Genomic DNA, 23,182 nt, shown 5'->3' on the forward strand with positions numbered 1-23,182 from the left:
GAATATTTTATTACTTATTAAATCACATTTCTAACTGCTCTAGACGATTTTTCTATAGCCTTTGTACACAATGACTGACATATGTTTACCAAGTGAATGTTTACCAAGTGAATGAACTTACTCACTTTTAATTAATATCTGATGGGAAATTGCTCCTTACTATGTGATGACCGTCTGTCAGCCAGTTAAAACTAAAACAGTATACTTTTATTACTACTTACGTTTTCTCTTTTTAAAATCAGAGGTATGCTTCATAAGGAAGTTACTGATTGAAATAACCACACATCTGAGCAAGATGGTTAACTATTGAAAATAATTTTACTTGTATCTAAACCAAAGAATGAAAAAAATAAAATGTATTTGTGATTAGTTTGTGTATGGTTTTTTGACACACTAAAAACTATTTCGAGAAGTTTGCCAGACATATACATTCATTTTCTCAAAATGAATATCTTTGTGACGACTTTGATGGAGGAAATGATGCATTTGAATGATATATGGTGTGTAATTTAAATGCCAAGCTACATTTATTCTTCTGGGTTTTTATTTGCTCTAAGTGTATCCAACTTTTGTGGAAAGCTCCTTACATCAAGGATTGGCTATGTCAGTTTTGGTTTTGGGGAGTCTTAACTTTGTGCACACGTATATGCCTCTAGGGTAGAGCAAAAGTGGCTGCTGCTCTTGGGTTTCTTTTCTAGTGCCAGAATCACCTCCCTGTAATACTGCATGTGGAACATTCCTAATCGGAGTTTGTTTCTCCCAGGACTCTGGCTCCTTAGGGATTTGCCTGCCTGGCTTGATGGAAGTGTTCCAGCTCTGCTTTCTTTCGGATAGTGTTTCTCCTTTATTTTATCTAAATAGAGGATTATATTAGCTAAACAAGATTAAACTTGAGATATGAGTAGGTACATTTCTGGTATCGCTTTTGTTACAGGTCCTTATATGTTTCTGCTTGTAACATAATGTTTTAATGTAACCATCTTTAAATAGCTACAACTCCTATGAAAAGTTTGGAAGAACTCTAAGCAAGTTGTTTGAAAGAAACAGGCATTTAAGTGCTTAATTCAATTAGCAACTCATAAAGTCTATACAGAAGAGGATGCAAATAGCCTTTATAAGAATTAATTTCATGAAATGAACATTTTTGTAAAAGTGAATGTGGAGTTTATAGATCCTTAGGCAAATCTTCACTGTCGGTTGAATTTATTTAAAGAGCTTTTCTGGTCACCTTTGAACCTCAATGATTTCTCCAGATGTACAGAAGTGAACAATGTAAAAATCTTGCTGTTTCAGCAGAACTGATTCCAGCTGGCTGGGAACTGGATCTGCAAGTCATTGGTTACAGCTGTGTTTCGATTTATGTGATGGTTGAAAAAATAAATTACCCGATTAGATGGCTAGAAAGAGGACTCTTTGTTTAGCCCTTGTGTGGGGACTGAAAGTGTTTATGGTGCTGTTTTCTACGCAGTCTTTGCAAAGTAAGCTGGACAAATAGACTTATTCAATGCTCCTAAGAAATGTTGCATATTCAGCTTTAATTCTTTGCTAAAGAAACTATTTTTTTCTATAATGCTGTCATCCAGCAAATGTTTTAAAGGTTTAGCATTTAAGAGAACCAGTAAGTTTTCTGTCCTACTGAGCACTGCATTTAGTAATGGAAAAGCTGTTCTCTTTTGTTTAATGTGTACTTTAAAACATGTCTTTATCAGGCACAGGGATGGAAATATGTTTCTCCTAAATTCAAAGCTTTATAATGGCAAAGTGTCCGAACATAAACTCTAACCCTTTTTCTTAATGAGTTATGGCTCATAGCACATAAGAGAAAATAAATTAATTAAATTGTTAAATAAAGAAATATAATCAAGCATGACTGAAAAAAAGAAAAAAAAAAAAAAAAGAAAAAAGAAAGAAAAAAGAAACCAAAAAAGCAAAACAAAACAAAACAAAAAACCTGACAGGCCCCTGGGCCATTTGGGCTATGAGGGTTTTGAATTTTTGTGAATATTTACTTTGTTACCAGAGTAAAATTTACAGGGTAGGAAATATTTTAAACAGCATGTAACTTTTCAGGACAGTGAAAATCAAAATACTATTAACTCCTGGAGGTTTAGAGTATAGGGTCTTACAAAATACCCTTGTAAGAGAATTCATATACCAATATAACATTGCATGAGGGTTTTTAAAGAATGATTTTCCAAGGTAATTTAAGTTGAGTCCTTCAGTTTCTTGAAGTGATGAAGCTGTCAGGACCTGTGGACTGTTTGCAGCTCAGCCAGTTCCACCAAGACATGAAAAAAATGAGTGAGTAGGTGGCTCTGGAAAAGAAGGCTACAATGATGTGTTTTCATTTTTATTTTCTCAAATAGACATTGATTTTCTAAATTAATTCAATATTTTTAAAAGTTTTTTTTTTTTTTTTTTCCCCAGTGCTTTGTAAAATCCTGAAAAGGGACAGGATTCTCAAGTCAACTAGAAAAGGAGGCCAACCACTTACTTGATGAGGTGGTGTAATGTCCCCCAAGTTCAAAAGCAATTCAATGTGGGGAATATCCAGAAATGTACCATTTTTTTTTTCTGAGAAAATAGGTGATTCTTCATTCACTTCCTTTCTTAAACTAAGATATGTATTATGGAATTTAGGTGACACAGAATGAATAACCATAATGTATCCAAAAGGAAGCAACGGTGGGATTGATCTGCCTTGACTTGTCAGACGGTTTTGCTGTGTCAGACTATTTCCTTGATCAATGAAAGTATACCCTCTAACCCCTAACAAATCAATATAATTGATTGAAAGGAATGGGAACAAAGCATGAGAATGCAGGATATACTTGAACCTTTAATGTTCAGTTATATTTAAATGAGATTTATAATGCTTAGAAGCATTTCCTCTACTCTCATGTAATGGAACCTTCTTCATCCTATGAAATATTACAGAAAATCTATGTAATAATGCTTGAGAGTATAGTATAGTGGTATTCTTCATGAAAGAATATGTTTTATAAAGTTAAATTTGTCTCACAGTATATATACTTCTAAAAATGTATTAATAAGGGGGCACCGGGGTGGCTGGTTGAGCATCTGCCTTTGGCTCAGGTCATGGGGAGCCTGCTTTTCCCTCTGCCTATATGTCTGCCTCCCTCTCTTTGTGTCTCTCATGATTAAATAAGTAAAATCTTTAGAAATATAAAATAAAAAATAAAAATATGTTAATCTGGAAATAATTTCTATCACTGAGCTTAGAGATAGCAAAGTGAAAATTCAGTCTTGAAATATATGATTGATATTAGGTTTTAAAAATATACATTATTTTAATAGAAAAAATCAAGAAAGTAAATAAAAATATCTATAGATATTTATTTTATTTATGATAGCTTACTCTATCATTTGTGTCCATTCTTACCTATCATAATCAATGGATAAACTCTTTTCCTTAGGATGAAAAAACTATGAAATTAGCATATTTTTTTCATATTTCAGGAAGCTTAAAAAATCTGGAATAAGAATGATTATGAGTAATCAGAATAATAACTATCCATTAATAACTGTATTCCATCCAAATTAAGCAGCATGCAAAATGAATATTTTTAAAAGGCAAAAAAAAAGATGTTTTAAAAATTTTCGATAGTTGACAGATTTTTACACCTATGATTCACCTGATTTTCTAATTTTTTTTATTTAAAATTTCTAAAATCTACTTAAAGAGGTTTTATAAACTGACACATTTTAGCTTGACATTTTGAATGCGTTATTAATGCTGAAATATGTCTCTTCTATTAATTAATTCTAAAATGTTTCTTTGTCCGTAGGGGCTAATTTTTACAAGTGAGTTATCCAAGGAAACCATGACTTCTCCCTAGGGCATGTACCATAACAGTACATCCACATGTTCCTAAATCTTAAAAAATTGCTACCTCCCTAGTTCTAAAATGAAAACATTTTATATATTATTTCAAATAAGTGAAAATTTAAATGTAAATAGGTTAAATCACTTAAAATATCTAATATAATATTTTAATATCAGCATATCATGCAACTAATATGAAATGATAAAATTTTGAGATTTAGTTATTACGTGAGCTATCACTAGGACATAGGAAAAAAATATTAATCTTTCTGGAGATAGATGCTACTAACAGTACTATGAAGATCAAATGAGATAGTCATGGACACAAATACCTAACTATTAGTAAATAGTAATGACCAACACATGTTTCCAATTTTACTCCCCTTCCATTGCACAATATTTTAGAACTGAATTAGGCCTTGATGATTAACCTAGTCATCCTTCCCAATTTTAAAGGAACAGGAACCAAGTTCTGAGAGTTAAGTGACTTTTCCAAGACCATAAACTATTATTTACTGAATTGGCACTGGACCTAGTTTCCCTTCCCGCTTCCCAACTGTGTTCCAAAGCGTTGTTTATAAAATGTAAGGAAAGCAGGACTTTTCTAGAGTCATCTTATCTAAAACATAAATTATTATTGCTCCTTTGCCAAAATATTCAAGCTCTAAATATGACAATAATTCTGGTCATTTGATTCCATTTGAATCCTTTCTACTTCCATCCCATCTTAAAAAGTCAAGATAAATTATTTTCTCTTTCACCTGTTAGGAAGCACATTGACACAGCAGAAATATTCTTTTATTACTGGTATGTATAATCCTGCTAACTATCAAAAAATACTCTTCCAGATTTACATATAATTTGATATGGCATAATTTTTCATGGTCTCTAAATTGCCTCTCATTATCAGATCCTGCCTTTTTCTTTTCTTTTTTTTTTCCTTCCATTTCTTGAAAGGGAAGACTCCACCAGCATCCCCAAGACCTATGTTTTCCTGTATGTGGCTATACAACAGTGGCTGTTCCTGCCACTTTCTCAAGAGCCCCCCCTCAAGTTCACCGTCTTGTTCTAAATATCCCATCTCAGACAAGCTCTCCTCACGTCTCATCTCGCTGGTGTGGCTTTGAATGGGTTCCCTTTGTGGATACTGATGGTGGATATTGCTGGATTGGCAAGGGGTGGTACACTTGAGGAGAGCAGAGGTGAGGAGAGGAAGAGGGACAGGGAAAGGGAGGGAGAGAAATTCCCATAAAGAATTACTACCCTATACATTTCTTCAATGGAGTGACGAACATTAGATTTCTGGTACTGGGGTATAAAGGATCATCCCTGAAAGGAAGAGAAATCCAAGTGATTATTTTTCCATGTCAGTTGTGATGCTCTGTACTTATCAAAAGAGAGATAACATAAATAAATAACTCCTGTTGACAAATAAACCTTTTGTATCCCAGTCAAAAAAGTGTCTGAGTTAAATGCTGAATCGTCCTCTAGTCAAAATACTAAACTTTGAAAGGAAAATGTAGGTCAGACTTTTCCCTGGTTAAAAACTAGCTGTTACCTTTCACCATAAAATTGTTAGAGTAGTAACTCACATACATCTAATATTTTATTTTCATTTTGTTTAAGATAATTAGTTCCAGGATCTCACTGGTAACTCAAAATTACCTTAACACGGTGTATACACACACACACACACACACACACACACACACACACACACCTGTTTGGGAGTTTTTGTCAATGTTTTATTCAATAAAAAATATTCCCAACCAGATCAACCTTGTTTATTGGCATCTGATTCTTGTCTCCCCTACCCTTTAATTTCTATTTGTTTTCTCTTAAAAAAAAGTTTAACCATATTTGTTGCTGCTCTTAACTGCTATCCTTTCCTTCTATGAGTAGGATTTTTAAAATTGCATTTTCCCTGGATTTTTGCTACTCACTACCATTATATCCTTTCTTTTTTAAAAAAAAGATTTTATTTATTTATTTGAAAGAGAAGCATATAGAGCACAAGTGATGGGGAGGGGCAGAGGGAGAAGGACAAACAGACTCCCCACTGAGCAGGGAACCCAACACAAGGCTCAATCCCAGGACCCCAGGATCATGCCCTGAGCCCAAGTCAGACACTTAACGGACTGAGTCACCCAGATGCCCCCATTACATCCTTTCTTTATGGAAAACAGAATATGTAATATATGTTGTTTGACACACAAAAAAGTGCATGATTCTCTTTTCTGGAAAGGTTAAGACTAATAAGCATCTGTCAGATTTATTCAGAGACTTTAGCTGGAGTATTTATTGTGTGTCTTCTGATAGTTTTGTTACCAATTACCTTATTTTCTGTGTTAGCCCTTCCCCTCAAGTAACCTTGCACGTGCCAAAACTATTAGTAAACAAAAGTACTAGATGCTCTTCAGTTAGAAGAAATTCTCTTCTTTTAGATGTTCAAATAAATCAATATAGATTCATTCTCCCAAATAGACTGGATGAAAGCATCAGGACCCAATAACCAGTTATGCTATGAACTTTTCACAAGGACAGTTTAAATCAGCACCACCTTTCTGGAAAGGTAGAAATGTTCTATAGCTACATTGTCCAAGATGGTAACCACCTGCCACGTGTGCTATTTCACACATGAGAAAAGGCTCAGGCAACAGAGGAACTGAATTTTTACTTTTACCTAATTTTAATTTACTATCCACATTTGGCTGGTCACACCTCATTAGAGAGTATAGGTTAAGTATAACAAAGAAAGTATTAAACAATTAGTAAAAAACAATATATTCTGCATATCCATGAATTTTGAATCAAAGTTTGAATTGTAGATCTTTTTGTCTTCTGTCTCTCTTACCCTAAGCCCCTCCAATGTTGTTGTTGTTGTTTTAATTATCAGAGACAGAGAGAGAGAGAGAGGCAGAGACACAGGCAGAGGGAGAAGCAAGCTCCATACAGGGAGGGAGCCCAACATGGGACTCGATCCCGGGTCTCCAGGATCACGCCCTGGGCCAAAGGCAGACGCTAAACCGCTGAGCCACCCAGGCTGCCCGTCCCCTCCAATGTTTTTAAATATGATTCCCATAGTAACACTGATTTCAAGTGACCTTTATAAGAAATTAAAGATCCCTCTCTGCCTTAGCAGTAAGGTGGAGGACAGATTGTATTAAGGTATTTCAGTGTCGTTATTGCTTTCTCTAACTTAAGATGTCTTTTGATATACATTCAGATCTATCCTGGTTATTTTTTTAAAGAAACAGAACATAGAAAATAACATATAAAAATAATTGATCTAGGGACGTGTGGGTGGCTCAGTGGTTGAACGTCTGCCTTCGGCTCACCGTGTGATCCCGGGGTCCCGGAATCAAGTCCCACATCAGGCCCTCCACAGGAAGCCTGTTTCTCCATCTACCCATGTCTCTGTCTCTCTCTGTGTGTCTCTCATGAATAAATAGATACAATCTTTAAAAATAATAATAATTGATCTAGCGAGACCGTACTTGCATTACACTGCTTAAATGAAATATAAAATAGGGTAAAATTTTTACTTTGTAAATACTTTAGCCAAAGTCAAATCTTCATTTAGATATGTCTTAGTATTCATGATTAGAAATTAAAATCAGAAGAGACCTCAAACTCATATCTATGACAGTGACAACTGAACTGATTGATTACAACATCTTCTTTCAAATAAATATTGATTTAATCAGGTCTGCATTCCCATTGGCCCTAATGGTGGTCTTGACAGAAGCCTGAACACTTGAAACTGGCTAACCCCTGTTTGGATATAAATATTTTAAATGCACGGGCATTCAGTTATAATCATTATTTGTCTTCGAACCTTTATTCCCTTTGATCTTTTAACCTCCTTTGTTAATATTTTTATGACTTCTGTAAAGTTGAGTGATATGTGTGTCTCTCTCTGAACGAAAGAAAGAGAGAAAGCACGGATTCGGGAAGGGGGGGGCAAAAACTTGTATTTGCATCTGTTGTTTCTAATTGGCAGAGCTAGGAGTGAGGTGCTCACGCAGACAGTCCACAGAGCTGAGATAGCAGTAGGCAGTTTGCTGTAAGCGCGTGTTCAATTATTAAAATAGTCGACATTTTATGTCTGATAGCCATAGCGAGGTCATGACATTAATTTATCCAGAGTATCGTGGGCACTGTCTAGAAAAAAAAAAAAATAGCATAAAGGACACAGATGCTAGAGAGCTTAAAAAAAAAAAAGATGGGTTTGAGCAAAGACTTTAAGAGGTGACCAGTTTAATATGCATATTAAAGGAAGGAAGAAGTCAGCAGGCATCTCTGCTACCCACAAGAAGTCTCTTAAGCTATGATGGACATGGGTTGATTTCTGTTACAGTTTTTCATTAAGTTCTAGGCTCGATCACGGTTCCCGAACCTGGAGTTTCTGAAATCTAATTTCATGTGTTATTTGTTGCTGCAGTGCTGGGGTGCTTCTGCGCTCTGTACTTCCTGTCTCTTTCTCCCCCTTCTTCGTCCCTCCCCTCCCTCTTCCTAGTTCTCCATTTCCTTTGCTTTCTCCCTCTCTAATGCTTTCCTTTCCTGCCTCTCTCTCTCTCTCTCTAGAGTACGTCCTTAATTCCATGTTTTTTTTTGGGGTGTCCACTTCTTTTATTTGTTTTCATGCTTAAGTTTTTCTTTTTCTCTTTTCTTCTTTTCTTTTTTCTTCCCAATCAGGAGGCTGTAGGAGCTGATTTTAGACATCCATCTCCTACTGCAGATGCTTCTTTCTCTTTGTGGATTGTGTGATGTTTTCTTTGGAACCTCTGCAAATGGTTGTCCTTCACGTTTGTTGCCACAGATCTGTTGCCAAACTGCTACCTTAGTTGGTCCTGCAGTGCTGCAGTGCATGCTGGGATCTGTCTGTGTGAGTAAACTGAAATTTCTACAGCACCAGACAGCATTACAGTTGGCTTGAGGATTGCCGTACTTTTCTTTCCTTTGTATGTATTTCTTGTATGCTGCAGAGTCACCGATGGCTAGTTCTGTCTGGCAAGTAATTCAGAAATATTGCTCACGTAGAAAGGCAAGGTAGGGAGTTTACCACATTCCGTCATTAAAAAGAACAATTGAAGAACAAAGGGACTGGATAAATACCTATATACTGTCTTTTATGTTGTGAAACACTGTAGTGCAAACACGACTGTGCTCAGCCAAGTATTTTGCTTCCTTTTGTAACAATGCGCGTAGTAGATTGTTTTCATATACGTATGCAAATGCATATTTTACGTGAGCATATATTCAATCTTTAATAGCTATAGCCTGCAAGCATTTCTTAATCTCAAAAACTTTTATATATTCACCAACACGCAGCTATTCGCTTTTATTTTTCTAAGTTCTTAAATGAAAAGAATAAAGATAAAGATATATTAATATCCTGTTGGTTGATTTCATTCCAGCAAATTAGGATTTCAACACAGTTTAAATCATATTGATGATTCAGATCCTGGCAGCTCTTATGATTCCTCTGAACTGAGAGCACCGCTAATAAAAATATTAAGCAATTATTTTGATTAAAATTGTAGTTGTGTTCATTATTAAATAGAAATGATTGATCTATACAGATCGGTCTCACTCATGTGTCCCTTGGGCTGTTTGGGGGCTCCACACAGAAGTGGAAAGATTCCTTTTGCTCTTTCTTGGCGGGGGGGGGGGGGGGGGGGGGGGGGGGAGCCGAGGCAGGCAAAAAAAAAAAAGGGCGTAGAATGAAGTCTGGGACTGCTAAAGAATTCCTGGCATTATCTCTCTCTTTCTCTCTCTGTCTCTGTCTCTGTCTCTCTCTCTCTCACGTGTGAGCCTGGCTGCCTGCTTTCTGGGGTAGTGGATCCAGGGTGAGACTGTGTCGGAGCCTGTTTCCACAACTGAATTTGGAGATCCGTCTTATTGATCAGGGGGGGAGAGGGGGTGGGGATCGGAGTGTGAGGGAGGGGAGGACCCAATGACTACTGGCTCATTGAAGCACAAGACATTTTCTTCCGGAAAGATGTCAAACAACAGAGACCTAACCACAGAGGAAGTGGAAAGGTAGAAAAATAAGGAGACCCTGGGAGAAATGAAGGCATTTCTTACAAGAGTCTTGGGGGCTTTTTTTTTTTTTTTTTTTTTTTTTTCCTTTTCAGTCCTGTCCTTCCTTTCTTTTCTTCTCTTTTCTTGCCTTTTTTCCCCCCCCTTTCTCCCCCCTATCATCTGACCTGCAAAGGCTAGAGTGACAGCGTCATGCAAATGCTGCAGTCCCGCAGGTCTGGGAGAGGGTGGATGCTAGACTGCGAGTTAATGTTAATGATGAGCGCAGTGAAAATACCCGCCGCGGCCACCCCTGCACACAGAAGCGCTCTGAGTCAGCATCAGATGCGGCGCCTCGCCTCTCGCCGGCGGTCTGTGTGCCTGTGCGCGCGCGTGCTCGCTCGGGCATCCGTGTCTAGCCGAGGGGAGGGGGTGGCGTGTGAGTGCGTGGAGGGTAAAAGCCAGTCAGTCAGTGAGAAGCAAAGGTACGTTGGAGAGCAACTAAAATCTGAGTGATTTCCATCTTTGGAGCATCAGATGTATTCCCTAAGGAGGATGGGTCTCCGTGATGGGGGTGGTATAATTATGTTAATGTCATATTTATGGAGGGGTGAGATTTTTCATTCTAATAATTGGTTGAATGCTATGGTCAAAAATTGTAAAGCCATATTCAGTTTTAAGGAAAAGCATGGACTTATATCTAAGGACTGTTTTATTTTTTGCTTTTTTTTTTTTTTTTTTTGTGAGTGCTGCTTTTTTATTTTATTTTTTTTTAACTATTTACTATTTTAAGCCATAACGGATTCAGTATGGAAAATCAAATGATAAACAGAAAGAGATCTTATATAATGATGCATTACATCATGGAGCAGAATATTTAAAGTCTTACAAGGCAAAGTAAAGATCTGGACAGGGGGTGGGGGGTGGTGGTTGGAAAGGGGTGTGGTAGTAGGGTGGAGGAGGGGGGCCAGTTAGCAAATATTTTGTTCAGCATAGCTTTCCTTGCAGCTTACTTGGAAATGGATGATTCACCTGTTCTACAGGAAAACATTCTAATTCTTTCCATTTTTTTCCTCCTCTTTTCCCTTTTAAGATCAACCACTTCAGAAGAACCAGATTCCACTTCTGTGGCCAGGACTTTTATGTTATGGCTGGTCCGATTGTTAGACCCTGCGTTCTATGCTACTAAACCTTGGATCATTCCTAAAGTACCAATTCTGTTCTTGAACCACAAACAAGGCTAAAAGATCGGAGGAAATTCAGTGAATATACAGGATTGGGATTGTGTATTTTCAAAAGTATTGAGCTTTATAATGCAATTATTTAAGAAATAGAATCTTTTTTCTCTTCTTCTCATGTTGCCAGCATTTTAAGTTACATGTTTATTAAGTGGCATTGCTCAAATAGCTCCAGAGTATGCATGGAAATATTTGCTGTCTGAATAGTTGGGAGATTCAAAGAGAAAAATCAAGCTTTGGAGGTATTAAATTATGACATGCAAAAAAAGTTTTTGTTTTATTCTTAACTGCAACAGTATATATTTAAATCAGATTTAAACTGTTATATGTCCTTGGCCCACCTTAACAGTTGTACTATATAGAAGTGTAATGAGAATCAAAATTTCAATTAGGGTCCCATTAACTGGCATATAATCCTTCTTTAATGTAATAGAGGCTATGGTGTTTCTGTACAAATCTGCTAGAAACAGATTTTAACCCATTTTTAGTCTCTCTCTTTGGATCTGATGGAATGACTCTTAACTGTTCATTGTCTGCATTGTTTCTCATATTCTTCATTATTTTAAGGTCTGGAATTAGTCTATGAATGGTCGTCGTGAATATTCAGTTAATCCTAACTTTTATATATCATATATATTTCGACGTATGTATTTTAATTAGTATTTGGAGGAAAAAGTTTACCTGAACCCAACTGTAATTTCTGAGCTAGCCTTATTACTGGAAGAAGAATTCTACCGCACGAAACCAGACTTTTCCTAGTCCCTGAGACCCTAACTTGTGAGGTATTTTAGTAACATCACAAGTCAGGCTCTTGGGACCTAGGCGGAGGGGAACCAGCAGCTTTGGACTTTATTGATTGTCTGCAGTTACCACCAGAACAAAAGAACATACATAGATTCTGCCTAGGAGGAAAGAACAATGCTCTTCTTTATAATCAGCAATGTTTTCATCATGACCCACCCCCAAAAATACTATTTTCAGAAACTGTACTCAAAAGTAATTACAGAGTTGCACTGAATAGCATTTGTATTCTATTATAACGACCATACAAAAGCAATATAAGATAACTATGTGAGAAGCAAAGTTAAAATACAGGTGTTTTTCAAATGCTTCTTTTGATGTATTTTAAGGTGGCTAGTCTAAGAGAATACCTCCTTAGTTAATAATGAAGAGTGTGGCTTATGTTTATAACTTCTTTCATATGCATAGAAATATATACATTAGCTACTTAAATAAATCCTCTATGTCTCCATGTAACTGTGGCTCAGAATATATGATGTATAGCTATAATCATGCTCGAGGCCTAGAAATAAATCATTTGCAATCTTCTTTACTGACCCTATTAGGTTTTGCTACTGATTTAAGAAAAATGCTATTTTATACTTGGTATTTATTGCCAGAGTTTTCCTTAGTCTTTTAACCAGACAAAATACTTTCTATGTCCTATTATAATAAGACATTCTCTGGTCGTAAGCGTTATCAATAATTAGCAAAAATATGTTGCCTTTCAGTCTTTACATTTTACTGTGTATATATCATGGACCTACGTGAGATAAATCAGTAAACACCACCTATGAAGTCAGACTGCTCTAGTCCATCTATCAACTGAATCTGAACTGCATAGTTATAGTTTTAAAAGAATTTTAGCTTTATAAACTATTCCAACCATAACTAATGTATCTTATTTGAACATTATGAGACATTGACACATCAAGTATTTATTTCTTATAAGTAGAATCAATATATTAAATCTGTTTACAAATTCTACAATAATACTGCAGATACTAAGATTCAAAATGGAGATGAGAGACTTTCCATAATAGAAGAACCAAAATGATTTCATTCTTTTAACTCTAATGCTTTACATGGGTGCTATAAATTTTATGTATCTTCTACATTGTTAAAATAAATTTATGAATGTACTTCAGAACACTGTATGGAGTCTTTGTTCACCTTTTTATTGGATTTGTTACAGTTACTCATGTTTGAAATATCATAGGATACAAATCACCCATGAGTTATATTTCCTAAAAAATTGATATTACAATATTGTAAACATGTTCTTCATTTATACAAGCCGCATAAAATATGTTGAAGCATGTATCCTCACTGTACTTTTTCAGATTCTTTATTTATATCACCTATCTTATTCATCTAGAATCTCTGAAATTTTAAATGTGTGTATGTGTGTGTATAAACATATGTCTTAAAACTCCAACTGAAAGGAGGTAATATAAACAGTAAAGATTTTTGGTAATATTTAGCTTTTACTTCTTCGAACCACATTTTCATTCTAATTAAACACTTTTAAAAGCACAAGTTTCTCAATACAGAGAACTATATCTGTGTGTATCTACAAGTGCACAGAAACTTGGTTATATTTAACAGCAATGTTTATACAAGAGATCAGAAACTACCTCGTATATAAAACAATATCACATACAGGTATGTGTTTACAGACACCTGACTTAACACAATCGTAAATAATATGTAAATGATGTTTCATAAATTTAGTTCTAAAATAATATAAAGGATGCTTGTTTATTGGCTATAGTGATATCAGATATAAGCTATTTCAAATGCAATATTTTTAATGTTATTATATCTATGAACTACACTATATGTTAACTTCTTTTACATAGAAGAAAGGTACCAAAGCTGAATTTAGAATGCAGTGATGTTTATTTTTTACTAATCATCGTGCATTCTTTGAACCCTCTCTCTGTAACCTTCCTGCATATTAACTATCTTTTCTGAGAATATCATTCATAAAGCTTTTCTCTTACTCCATAAAGGTGAGTAGAGATTTAAGTGGATGACTTTGTTTTTATAAACTATTTAATGCTGTATATGGATAGATGGATACCACTTTTTCTGCATTTCTGTCTTAGCTGTCACAGGATAATATTGTTTGGGGGCTATAAAATATGATTTGGAAAATCAGATCATACTAAGCTTAAAATAAAAGGAGAAGTCTACGACAAAGAGCGAGAAAATGATGTGTGTTGCATACAAAAAAAGCAGTGATATTAACAATTCGATGGCTTCCTGGTTGGGAGACCAGCCTGAGCCAGACGCATATATTAAGAGCTGTCTGCTGCCGATGTGAGCTTGCTCAATGCGGTGGAAATGAGGAATCACCTCCTCTCTGACACCAGCTTATTTTCACATTTTAATTTTGAAATAGCAAATCACTGTTTTACATAAATATACTAACCCTCGCTTGATTCTTTTTCCTTTTTCACATTGCTTGTTAATTTACTATGAACTTAAAGTTCCTTTTTTTTCACAATCATCACTCACTTTAAACTTATCAACTTAAATCTATCAAAGACCAATGAAGTATTAGTTTTTTTCTGTCTCTTTTGTATTGCTCTGTTAATATTGTGATACTCTTGCATTTAACTTTTAATCTCTGTAAAGGAAGCATCAATTTTCCAAGATGGCATTTTTTTAAGCCTTTTTGGACCCATCAAGGAAGCCACTTCTGGAATTTTGCCAAATCTAAATATGATTATATTTCATTTCAGGGTTCACAGGATCAATATTTTTCTTAGTATAAAAGTCCTTAACACTTTAGTGTTCCAGTGAAGCTAAAGAAGAGGTATATAGAGATATTCTTAAGCATTAGGCTACATTAATAATATCTAGAAGAGGCATAAGTGTCACAGGGGAATTATAGTACAAGTTAATTACTAATGAAATTAGAAAAGGTGTATACTACCTTACATTCCTCTTGAAATGGACATGCCTAGACTTGGTCAAATTCACCTGATAAATATGTAAATGATTTTACAAGCTGTCACGTTTGGATAAGTTTTGAGAAAACAGTACATAAAGGGTTAGCTAACGCCCAAATTTTCTTGCCATTTACACATGCAGTGCAGCCTACATTTTGGTAGGCAGCAAATGCAGGCATCATTTTGATTACTTGGATTCTTTTGTTTAATTTCTTAGTAGACTTTTAACTCGGTACTCAAATTCCACTGATCTTAGTGACTGTATCTGGAAAAGAAAAACAAAGTTTCTCATATTGACAAGTTTTTAAAAATCCTGAGTGTTTGTAAACATTCAAAAAATAGACTTTTTAGTGTAGCTCTGCAAATACATGTTTAGTATGAGAACTTACTGTCATCTTCACTTAGTTTTCTGATAATCAGTGATCAAATACATACTGAAACATATATGTGTGTATATATGTGTATGCATGTTTGTGTGTATATATAACTTTATTTTTTAAAAAGCATCAGTAAAATCAGTATAAAAATTGAGATTTCTTCATAAAATCATCCACAGCATTTTTTCAATGAGCTAGCTTCAACTTTCACTCCTTTCCCCCCAAATCTCTTATGTTAAATATAGCTTTATCAGATGGAGTGCATTACTAGCCAATAATATTAACTTGTATATAGTTTTACTGGAAGTTTGAAAGCAGGTTGAACTTGAAAGGTAATGATATTAAGTGAATTTAAGATTAAATAGTTTATTTAATATAATCAGCTAATTTCATGCATGTTTTCTGGGGAATTTGGAAGTGAAAAATTCTCATATGGTGAAATAAGTCTCTCATTGTTCATTTAAGTAATGTGATTTTAAGTTTGTTACCTTAATTCCTAAACAAGTATATTAATAATCATGGATTATATTATCTGTTAGGGCAATCAAATAGGAATAACAGCTTCCAGGTTTCATCTGAGCCTTTTAAGGTATTTTTGGCTTCTTTTATTTGGGCGGATTTAACCACTCCTTTTTTCTAAGAAGCTTCTCCCTCTCTGTTGGTAGGTGTCTGACGATTTGTGAGCACCGAGAGACTATTCTGTGGAATCATCTTTCCTTGCTTTTGAATTAGCTTTCCTTAGGCCATGAGTCAACCTCAATATTTTGTACATCCAAATTGGTGGGTCTTTCTTGAAACCTATCTATTTTCCTAGACATGTAAATAGGGAATTGTGATTATCTTTCCAGTTCCCAAGCATCTTCAGTGAGAGATTTGGGTGGTGTTGAAACACTAGCCAGTGGCAGTATTTGGTTCTGTAGGGTTTAAAAATCTAATGTCTTTCTCATAGTAGACTTTGTGTTCTTGGTGGGGAGAGGGGAACCAGGCTGATGCTAAGTTATTACGCTGTTATATATCACGCTAAAAGCCCAGCCTGTGCATTTGCAAACCTTGGGGAGGTTTCTATATTAGACAACATTTTTTGTTGGGGGATTACACCACAGTCAGCTCACTTCACTTCTGTCTCTCTTCCTGCCCCCACCCCCCCCAACATGGAGTCTTTTCAACTTCTTCAAAGAAGTGAGGAAAAAAAGTAGACTCTTTATTAATGGCAGAAAACAAACTGGCTGCTGGACTTCCGAGACAGCCTTCTAATAATAAAGCAGAGTAGGCACTGCGACAAAGAATTCTTGAATGTACTAAATATATAGGGAAGCCTATTTAAATTCACCAGAGGGGCTTAGAGGACAAGCAGTAGAAAGTTTAGAATTCAATTCAAGCCATGCCAGAAAATGAAAATGTACTTAAAAAAGGATTTCTGAGACAATTGTTCAAAGACATGTCAACTTTTAAGGTTCTTTCTAGAATAATGAAATTCGTACTCTAATTTCTGTGGTGACTTTTTCAATTAGAAAGGAAAAATGATTAACAGGATCTCAAAGGAATTGTGTCTTATGTTTAAAGAAAATGTGTTTTCTTTCCATAGGGTGTGCTTTAGTGAGGGCCACCTAGTGCACTGACAAAAATCACTTAAGTATATACATGAAACAAAGAGATAATGTGTTTTTCTAAGATTAGACCTATCATAACAGGAAGTAGTGTGCTGGCTACTTTGGGAGAAAGATATGCAACTTGTATGTCCTTTCTAGTTCATTTTCTCCCATCTACTTCTATGATTATAATATTTTAGGTAAATGTAATAAAGTAATTCTGAAAGAGCAAATTGCTGATACATAATAGGACTGTATGATGCTAAATTTGAAAGATAAAAAAAGATCCCTACCATATCTCTTATTGACTTTAGAGAATGTTCTTTATCCTTTATTTATCTACAGGGCATGTGCATCTATAAGGAATACCCACATCTGTAAGAATATATACCTTATTAGCCCTAATGTTGAGCTAAATAGCTGCTTATAAAATCCACTTCAAGGCCAGTATGGCCTACTCAGGGATGAGATTTCTAGCAGCCTTTTTCTTAATGTCTTCCTTTGGAATTAGCATAGATATTGGGAAAAGATTTTCATTCTTTTTCTCATGGATTGCAAGTGGTAAAGAGGGTAGAAACTTGGACTCACTAGTGACGCATCTTCATTTCCGTTGTGAAGAGATCCTGCTTGAGAATGAAATCCATGTAGAAACTTGCCAGTTCATAAGCCCAGCTTGTCATCTCAAAATAAGCTATTGATTCATTAATGTATCCATTTATTCATAAATGTATATCTAGCTTTAAAAAACTCCGTGAATTAAGGCTGCATCAGTACATGGGACCACTATGGCTAATTAAGGCTTAATTATTTAATAAAATTTGATTGGCTTTAAAATGGAATGTCAGATGTATGAATATTAGTTATAGATTTTAGATATTAATGATAAAAAGTAGTTGTTGTCTTCGATGCATTTAGATGTACCCTAGTCATAATTTACCAAACAGCTGAACTAATTTCCATTTATTTTAGTTTTAATGACATTTTAACATCAAGGACTTCAGTAGACTTAATGGCTGATTGATGAAATAATCCAAGTAAGTTTCTTAACCTAGTCTCTAGCACCAATTAAACACTCAATGAATATTAGTTTATTTCTTCCTGTTTGAGTCTCAGTATTTGCTTTTGCTAAACAGACTATTGTTTTCATCATCAAAATTTATTGGGTGTACTCTGTCCCCAAGGGTGAGAGGCAGACACCATTGGGAAATTATTTCAGATCCAGGGACACTCAAAAATTATTTACTACAAGCGTCTTTATCAAATGTTTGCTGAGTGCCAACTAGAGGGGGAAAAAGAGAAATTCTGCTTTCAAATAGCTTATGGTCTATTATAGAGATCTCTCACCTATCTAACACTTTTTGTCCTTTCTGTGTGCCTTAGCATTTCATGAATCTTGTAATTTGGCTGTTTTTAAAAAATATTGTATAGATAAGTCTTCTATGTGATTTGTTCTATTTTCTAGTTGCAGATAAAATAACCTACCTATCTACTTTGAGTTGCTTTGGGTGTGATACGGGCTATTGTTAAGATTTTGCAGTGTCTAGATTCTGGTCTTATGATTCCCTATATTATGGAAAGGTCTGGTGATCAAAAACCTTAGACTATGAAAATGTTAATAATTATGGTGCATAAAAATGCTATTTGCAAAATAATTGGACTAAAATGTAGTATTTACATATTATTTCAATCCCTTCAAAAAAAGCCATCATTTAATTTCTTTAAGTAAGTTAATATAATAATATTGATCATGCAGTTTCATGAAGTAGCAATTACATTACTTTGTCATAGGACAAAACAATTCTAATCGGGCTGTTCTCTGGGAGTTAACAAAATATGCAGAATAAATTTGGAGGTTTTGACATTTGCATTATCAATGCCACCACTAAATTTGAATAGTGAAGTAGAAGCCAGAAGACCAGAATTCTAACACCAGTTCTACCATTAGTTACCTTATGGAACTGAGCTTCTCTCCTTTTCACTTTCCTCATTTACAACTGATGTATAAAATAAGGATGTGGAGAGAAATGCTTTTAAAGTGACTTTTGGGTAAAAAAAAAAGAGTGTATGATCAGACAATTGGATATTTTTCCATTCCACAGGGGACTTTTTGACTCAAAGGGGTAGGAAAGAATAGCCTTAGCTTACATCACTGCATTAATTAGACTCTGTAGCAAAAGCTCAAAACTGAGCTTAAATTAGGAAGCTGTGTGTATATCATCATCTTGCTGCCCATCCTCCCCACCCCCACCTCCTCTTGCTACTCTTCTCTTCTATCCAGGTGCTCCTCCACTCCCTCTCCCTTTCAATCTCTCTCTCTCTTTCTCCAATGTGTTAACTTGATTCTCACATTCTCTTAATGTGATGGCAAAGATGGCCATTGCATCATATACCCTAGAGTTTATGATTCCAGAAGAAAGAAGAAAAAACTAAAAAAAGTTCTCTCTACCCCTCCATCAATTCCCTTTCTCAGAAAGGCTATGATTGGTTATGTTTGGGAACCACTTCTCTCTCCACATGAGAGTTACTCAGATTGGACAGCCTGTGTAGGGAGGCAGAGCAAGACTAACGTAGCAAGGTTAATGTCAATGGCAGAAGGTAAAGTTCAAACAGACAAAATAAAACAGGGCTCCCAACAACCACCTCAAATTTCTGTATTGCTTAGCATAGTGATATGATCTAGGCTTCTATCAAATATGTTTTTGTCTTGGTAAACTTAGTGGAGCCTATGAACATACAGGCGATATAACTTATTTAGTCCAAAAGTGCTCTGTACAGCATTGTATCTATAAAACTTCTGCACCAGCAAATTGCAACACTGAGTGTCATGGAGATTAATTAAATTTTGTTAACATTTTTCATGATCATTTAATACATAGCATACGTCAGGAAAGTCAGCATTTGGACTCATTTGGGAATCTGACATTTTAAAAATTATGTAGGATCATTAGAAATAGGAGTTTGATAAAGAAGCCACAGTGATTATATCCTGTAGTCCTGTGTTTATCCTTGGCCACCACGTGTTTAGGCTGTTCTGTTACAGAAAATTTTATATCCCTTCCACTTTCACCTCTAATATCAGGGAGTTTTACGTTGCTAACATCCTAATCATATAAAATTATATAATCGCTATAATTATATACAGATAGGACAACTTATTTGATTATATTTATATAGAGATATATAATTATATGTGTATATAATTGTGTCTACTACGTGATTATATATATGTATTATATATGTATATATAATTATATATATAATTATATCTATATACAATTGTAGCCATTATATGGTTTTATATGATTAAGATGTTAAATCATTGTTCTTCTCAGCCTGGTTGTTTATTGTGGTATGACCTGGGCAGTTTTAAACATTTTCCCATCAAGAACTACTATTTAGGGATCTTTCTCAATGAGAAAAAGATTAATTTGCTACGAATAATGATTCTAATGCAAAACATTTTTGGGTTTTTTTGTGATGCAGATGAGCAATGCTATAAATATAATTTAGAGAGTTTGAAAATTGATTTTAACACTCACAATTCTTCTTCTTAATTAATCAAATTACAAAATTATGCTGTGGTTTCCAGTATATTAAAATAAGTTGTCATATTTGGAACATCTGTTTATCCTTCTATTATGAATATGTGTTTCTAAATGTCTGAAATATAGATTACCATAAATAACGTTTGTTATTTATTCTGTAGAAGTACGATACCTACTTCCTCCCACAACACTTGTTTATATTTCCTACCAAGCAAATTTTCCAGATTGCATTTTAGCATTTTCTTATCAACATGGAGGGGGAATGACCAGAGTTTTAGTTAAGGCTTGCTGATTGGTTAAGAAAGGCAATGGCTGTCATCGGCAGCCTTTCCAGACACTGTACTGTGGCTCCAGACAGTCAGCTGGTACTATCGCTTTGTCTCAACTATAAATCACAGTCTTGTAATGGCCAAGGCTGACACCTTGACATTTTCAAGAAGAGTAAAAGACCCGATTTGAATGGAAATCAATTTTATTTCACAAATCTTGGGTTACTACTCCAAGCCTTTTCTTATGTCTTCTTGAGACTTATTTGGGAGTTTCATGATCATCAGAGGATTATTTTAGTCGTACTGTTCCTCCTTTTAACTATAAAACCACATTCTCACTTCCTTCTTCAATCTCAAAATGGAAAAATTGATTTTTAAAATTTTATATAAGAAAAAAATCACTAATAAGCCAGGGTTTATTTTAACCATGATATACTGATAGATTTTAAAAATGGCAGTAACAGCAATAACAGCAAGTGCTATTTAGTTTTGCAAAATTTTTATAGTAAGTTCTGTGATTTAAAAATACAAGCTGTGCACAAGCCCATACACATTAGCATTTGATTATTTAATAATACATAATGTCTTTTATGGAGTGATTTTGAACTTCAAAATCTAGAAGGTCTCAAAGCCTAGGATCCTCTGAAAAGTATTTGTACTTTTATATTCTTGCACATAAACACCAGGTTTACATATTTTACAGCCAATAAGGAATAGCATGGATTTAATTGTATTAGGTGGCTGAAGCATTAAACTCTGCCTTGATGATTTTGAACATTAAACCCAGGCAGCACAGAAATAACTCCATACTTGACTAGTATGAAAAGAAGTTACTTTTAGGTATTTTAGGAGCTTGGTATTGAATATTTTAAAAAAATTAACCTACTGTATGATGCCTTCCACCTTTAGAAAACACTACAATGTATTTAAAACCGTGGGGGGTGGCATCTGGGTGGCTCAATTGTTGAGCATCTGCCTTGGGCTCAGGTCATGATCCTGGGGTCCTGGGATCAAGTCCCGCCTTGGGCTCCCTGCAGGGAGCCTACTTCTCCCTCTGCTTATGTCTCTGCCTCTCTGTCTCTCATGAATAAATAAATAAAATATTTTTAAAAATAAAGGAGAATAAACTTCTGCTTCCATAGTAGTGAAGCTTCTTCCTCCACAAAAGTGATCTAAATTCAGTGAAGCCTTAGATCTTCTAAACACAATTATTAATGGCAAATTTGGGCATCACCTCTCTGTGTCTTGTCAAGTATGTAGAGATTACCCCAGTGCCTAATAATGATTTCTCTTCATCATCTTCATCATTAATCTTTGACTTTGTCCCAAATCTTACTTCTAAACAGGAATCCTCTTTGTTTGCTAAATTCATTATTTTGTAATGCCCACAGACAAGTAGAGTTAGATTATTATAAACAGGAGACTTCTAACCTTTAAATCTTTTTATCCACCTTTCTACTTATCCATCACTCTTTCATTATCTGTACAAAATAAGAATATATCTTAGGTATGTGGGAAACACAATATGAAGTTTTAATTCTTTATAGGATATTATGTTCTTATGAGAAAATAAGAAAAACTAAACGAAAGTCAACAAGTCATAATGTGATAGATCTAGAAAGAATACAAAAACAGAATGCTTTGGGATTTGAAATGTTTGGGGCAATATTTACTTTAGTTATTGAGAAACAAGAAAAAATTCCCTAGAAGGGAACCTAGAAGAGGTTGCATTTAGCTGCTCTGTGACAGACAGAAAGGGTTTCTAGAAAAAGTGTTAGAAGGGCTGAATTTCAGGATAAATATGTAGTATGTACAAATGTTCAGGAACAGAAATGATGGGCTATCTTTGGCTTTGAGGTTTGTTGGAAGATTGGATATATTTTTACAAAATGACTATTAAAGAGTTAACAAGGTTCAGCTGAAGGAAGCCCTACAGTACTCACAGGGGCTTTTCTGGTAATTGTGCAGTTTTACAGTGTGGTAGGCACCGGAAACCCTTTGAAGATTTGGGGCAGACATGCAAGGACGAAAGATGTAAAATTAATCTGAGGTCAGTGTAACCTAAGACCTCAGCCCAGAGGACATATCAGAACTACTTAAGAAGATACACCAACTACTCTTGCTATCCTATCCTATGAATTCCAACTCATTAGTTTTGGAATAGACCCTATGTAGATGCATTCTGTAAAATGTCCTAGATGATTGGAGTCAATTGAGAAATAGTTGGGCAGGTTAAGTTGAAATGAGAAGATACTGGAGATACTTAAACCAAGAAACAAAAAATATCTATACCAGAGATTTCTAACCCAAGGTCCACATACCCCTGGCCTTTTGAGGTTTTAGGTTTCTATGAAATTACATGAGATATCTCAAGTGGATATACCATTTTTGGTATAAATATATACCATTTTGAAGAAAATTATCAAATAGTATTTATAAAATGCTCAGTGAAGAGTAAACCATCCCAAAATTAAGAATCGCTACCCATAGCTAGCGTGAAAGGGGGGAGATAAATGCGAGAAATTTCTCTCTCTTTTTTAAAGATTTTATTTA

At 35.0% G+C, this 23,182-nt stretch overlaps 1 protein-coding gene and 1 long non-coding RNA gene across 12 annotated transcripts in view; both read left to right on the forward strand.

The window, feature by feature from the left end:
- LOC144301758 (uncharacterized) overlaps nucleotides 1–23,182 on the forward strand; it is a 580,647-nt gene that overhangs the window by 334,073 nt on the left and 223,392 nt on the right. The window lies entirely within an intron of this gene.
- Nucleotides 1–23,182, forward strand: part of LOC144301757 (uncharacterized) — a 67,024-nt gene that overhangs the window by 34,049 nt on the left and 9,793 nt on the right. Inside the window, exons 2-3 of one of the 5 annotated variants that reach the window (XR_013368540.1) lie at nucleotides 15,892–16,006; nucleotides 17,785–17,849. The exons of 1 other annotated variant lie outside the window; for it this stretch is intronic. Coding sequence is in view for 1 of the 4 variants with exons in the window: in XM_077878836.1 (XP_077734962.1) it covers nucleotides 10,085–10,356; nucleotides 10,965–11,115 (423 nt within the window). In the remaining 3 variants the exon portion in view is untranslated. Of the gene's footprint in view, nucleotides 1–2,427; nucleotides 3,092–10,067; nucleotides 10,357–10,964; nucleotides 13,040–15,891; nucleotides 16,007–17,784; nucleotides 17,850–23,182 lie in introns of those variants that run through there. 3 more of the 5 variants (XM_077878836.1, XR_013368538.1, XR_013368541.1) reach the window with 3 other exon arrangements.

This window comes from Canis aureus, chromosome 30, assembly GCF_053574225.1.
Source record: "Canis aureus isolate CA01 chromosome 30, VMU_Caureus_v.1.0, whole genome shotgun sequence".
Classification (NCBI taxonomy): Eukaryota; Metazoa; Chordata; class Mammalia; order Carnivora; family Canidae; genus Canis; species Canis aureus.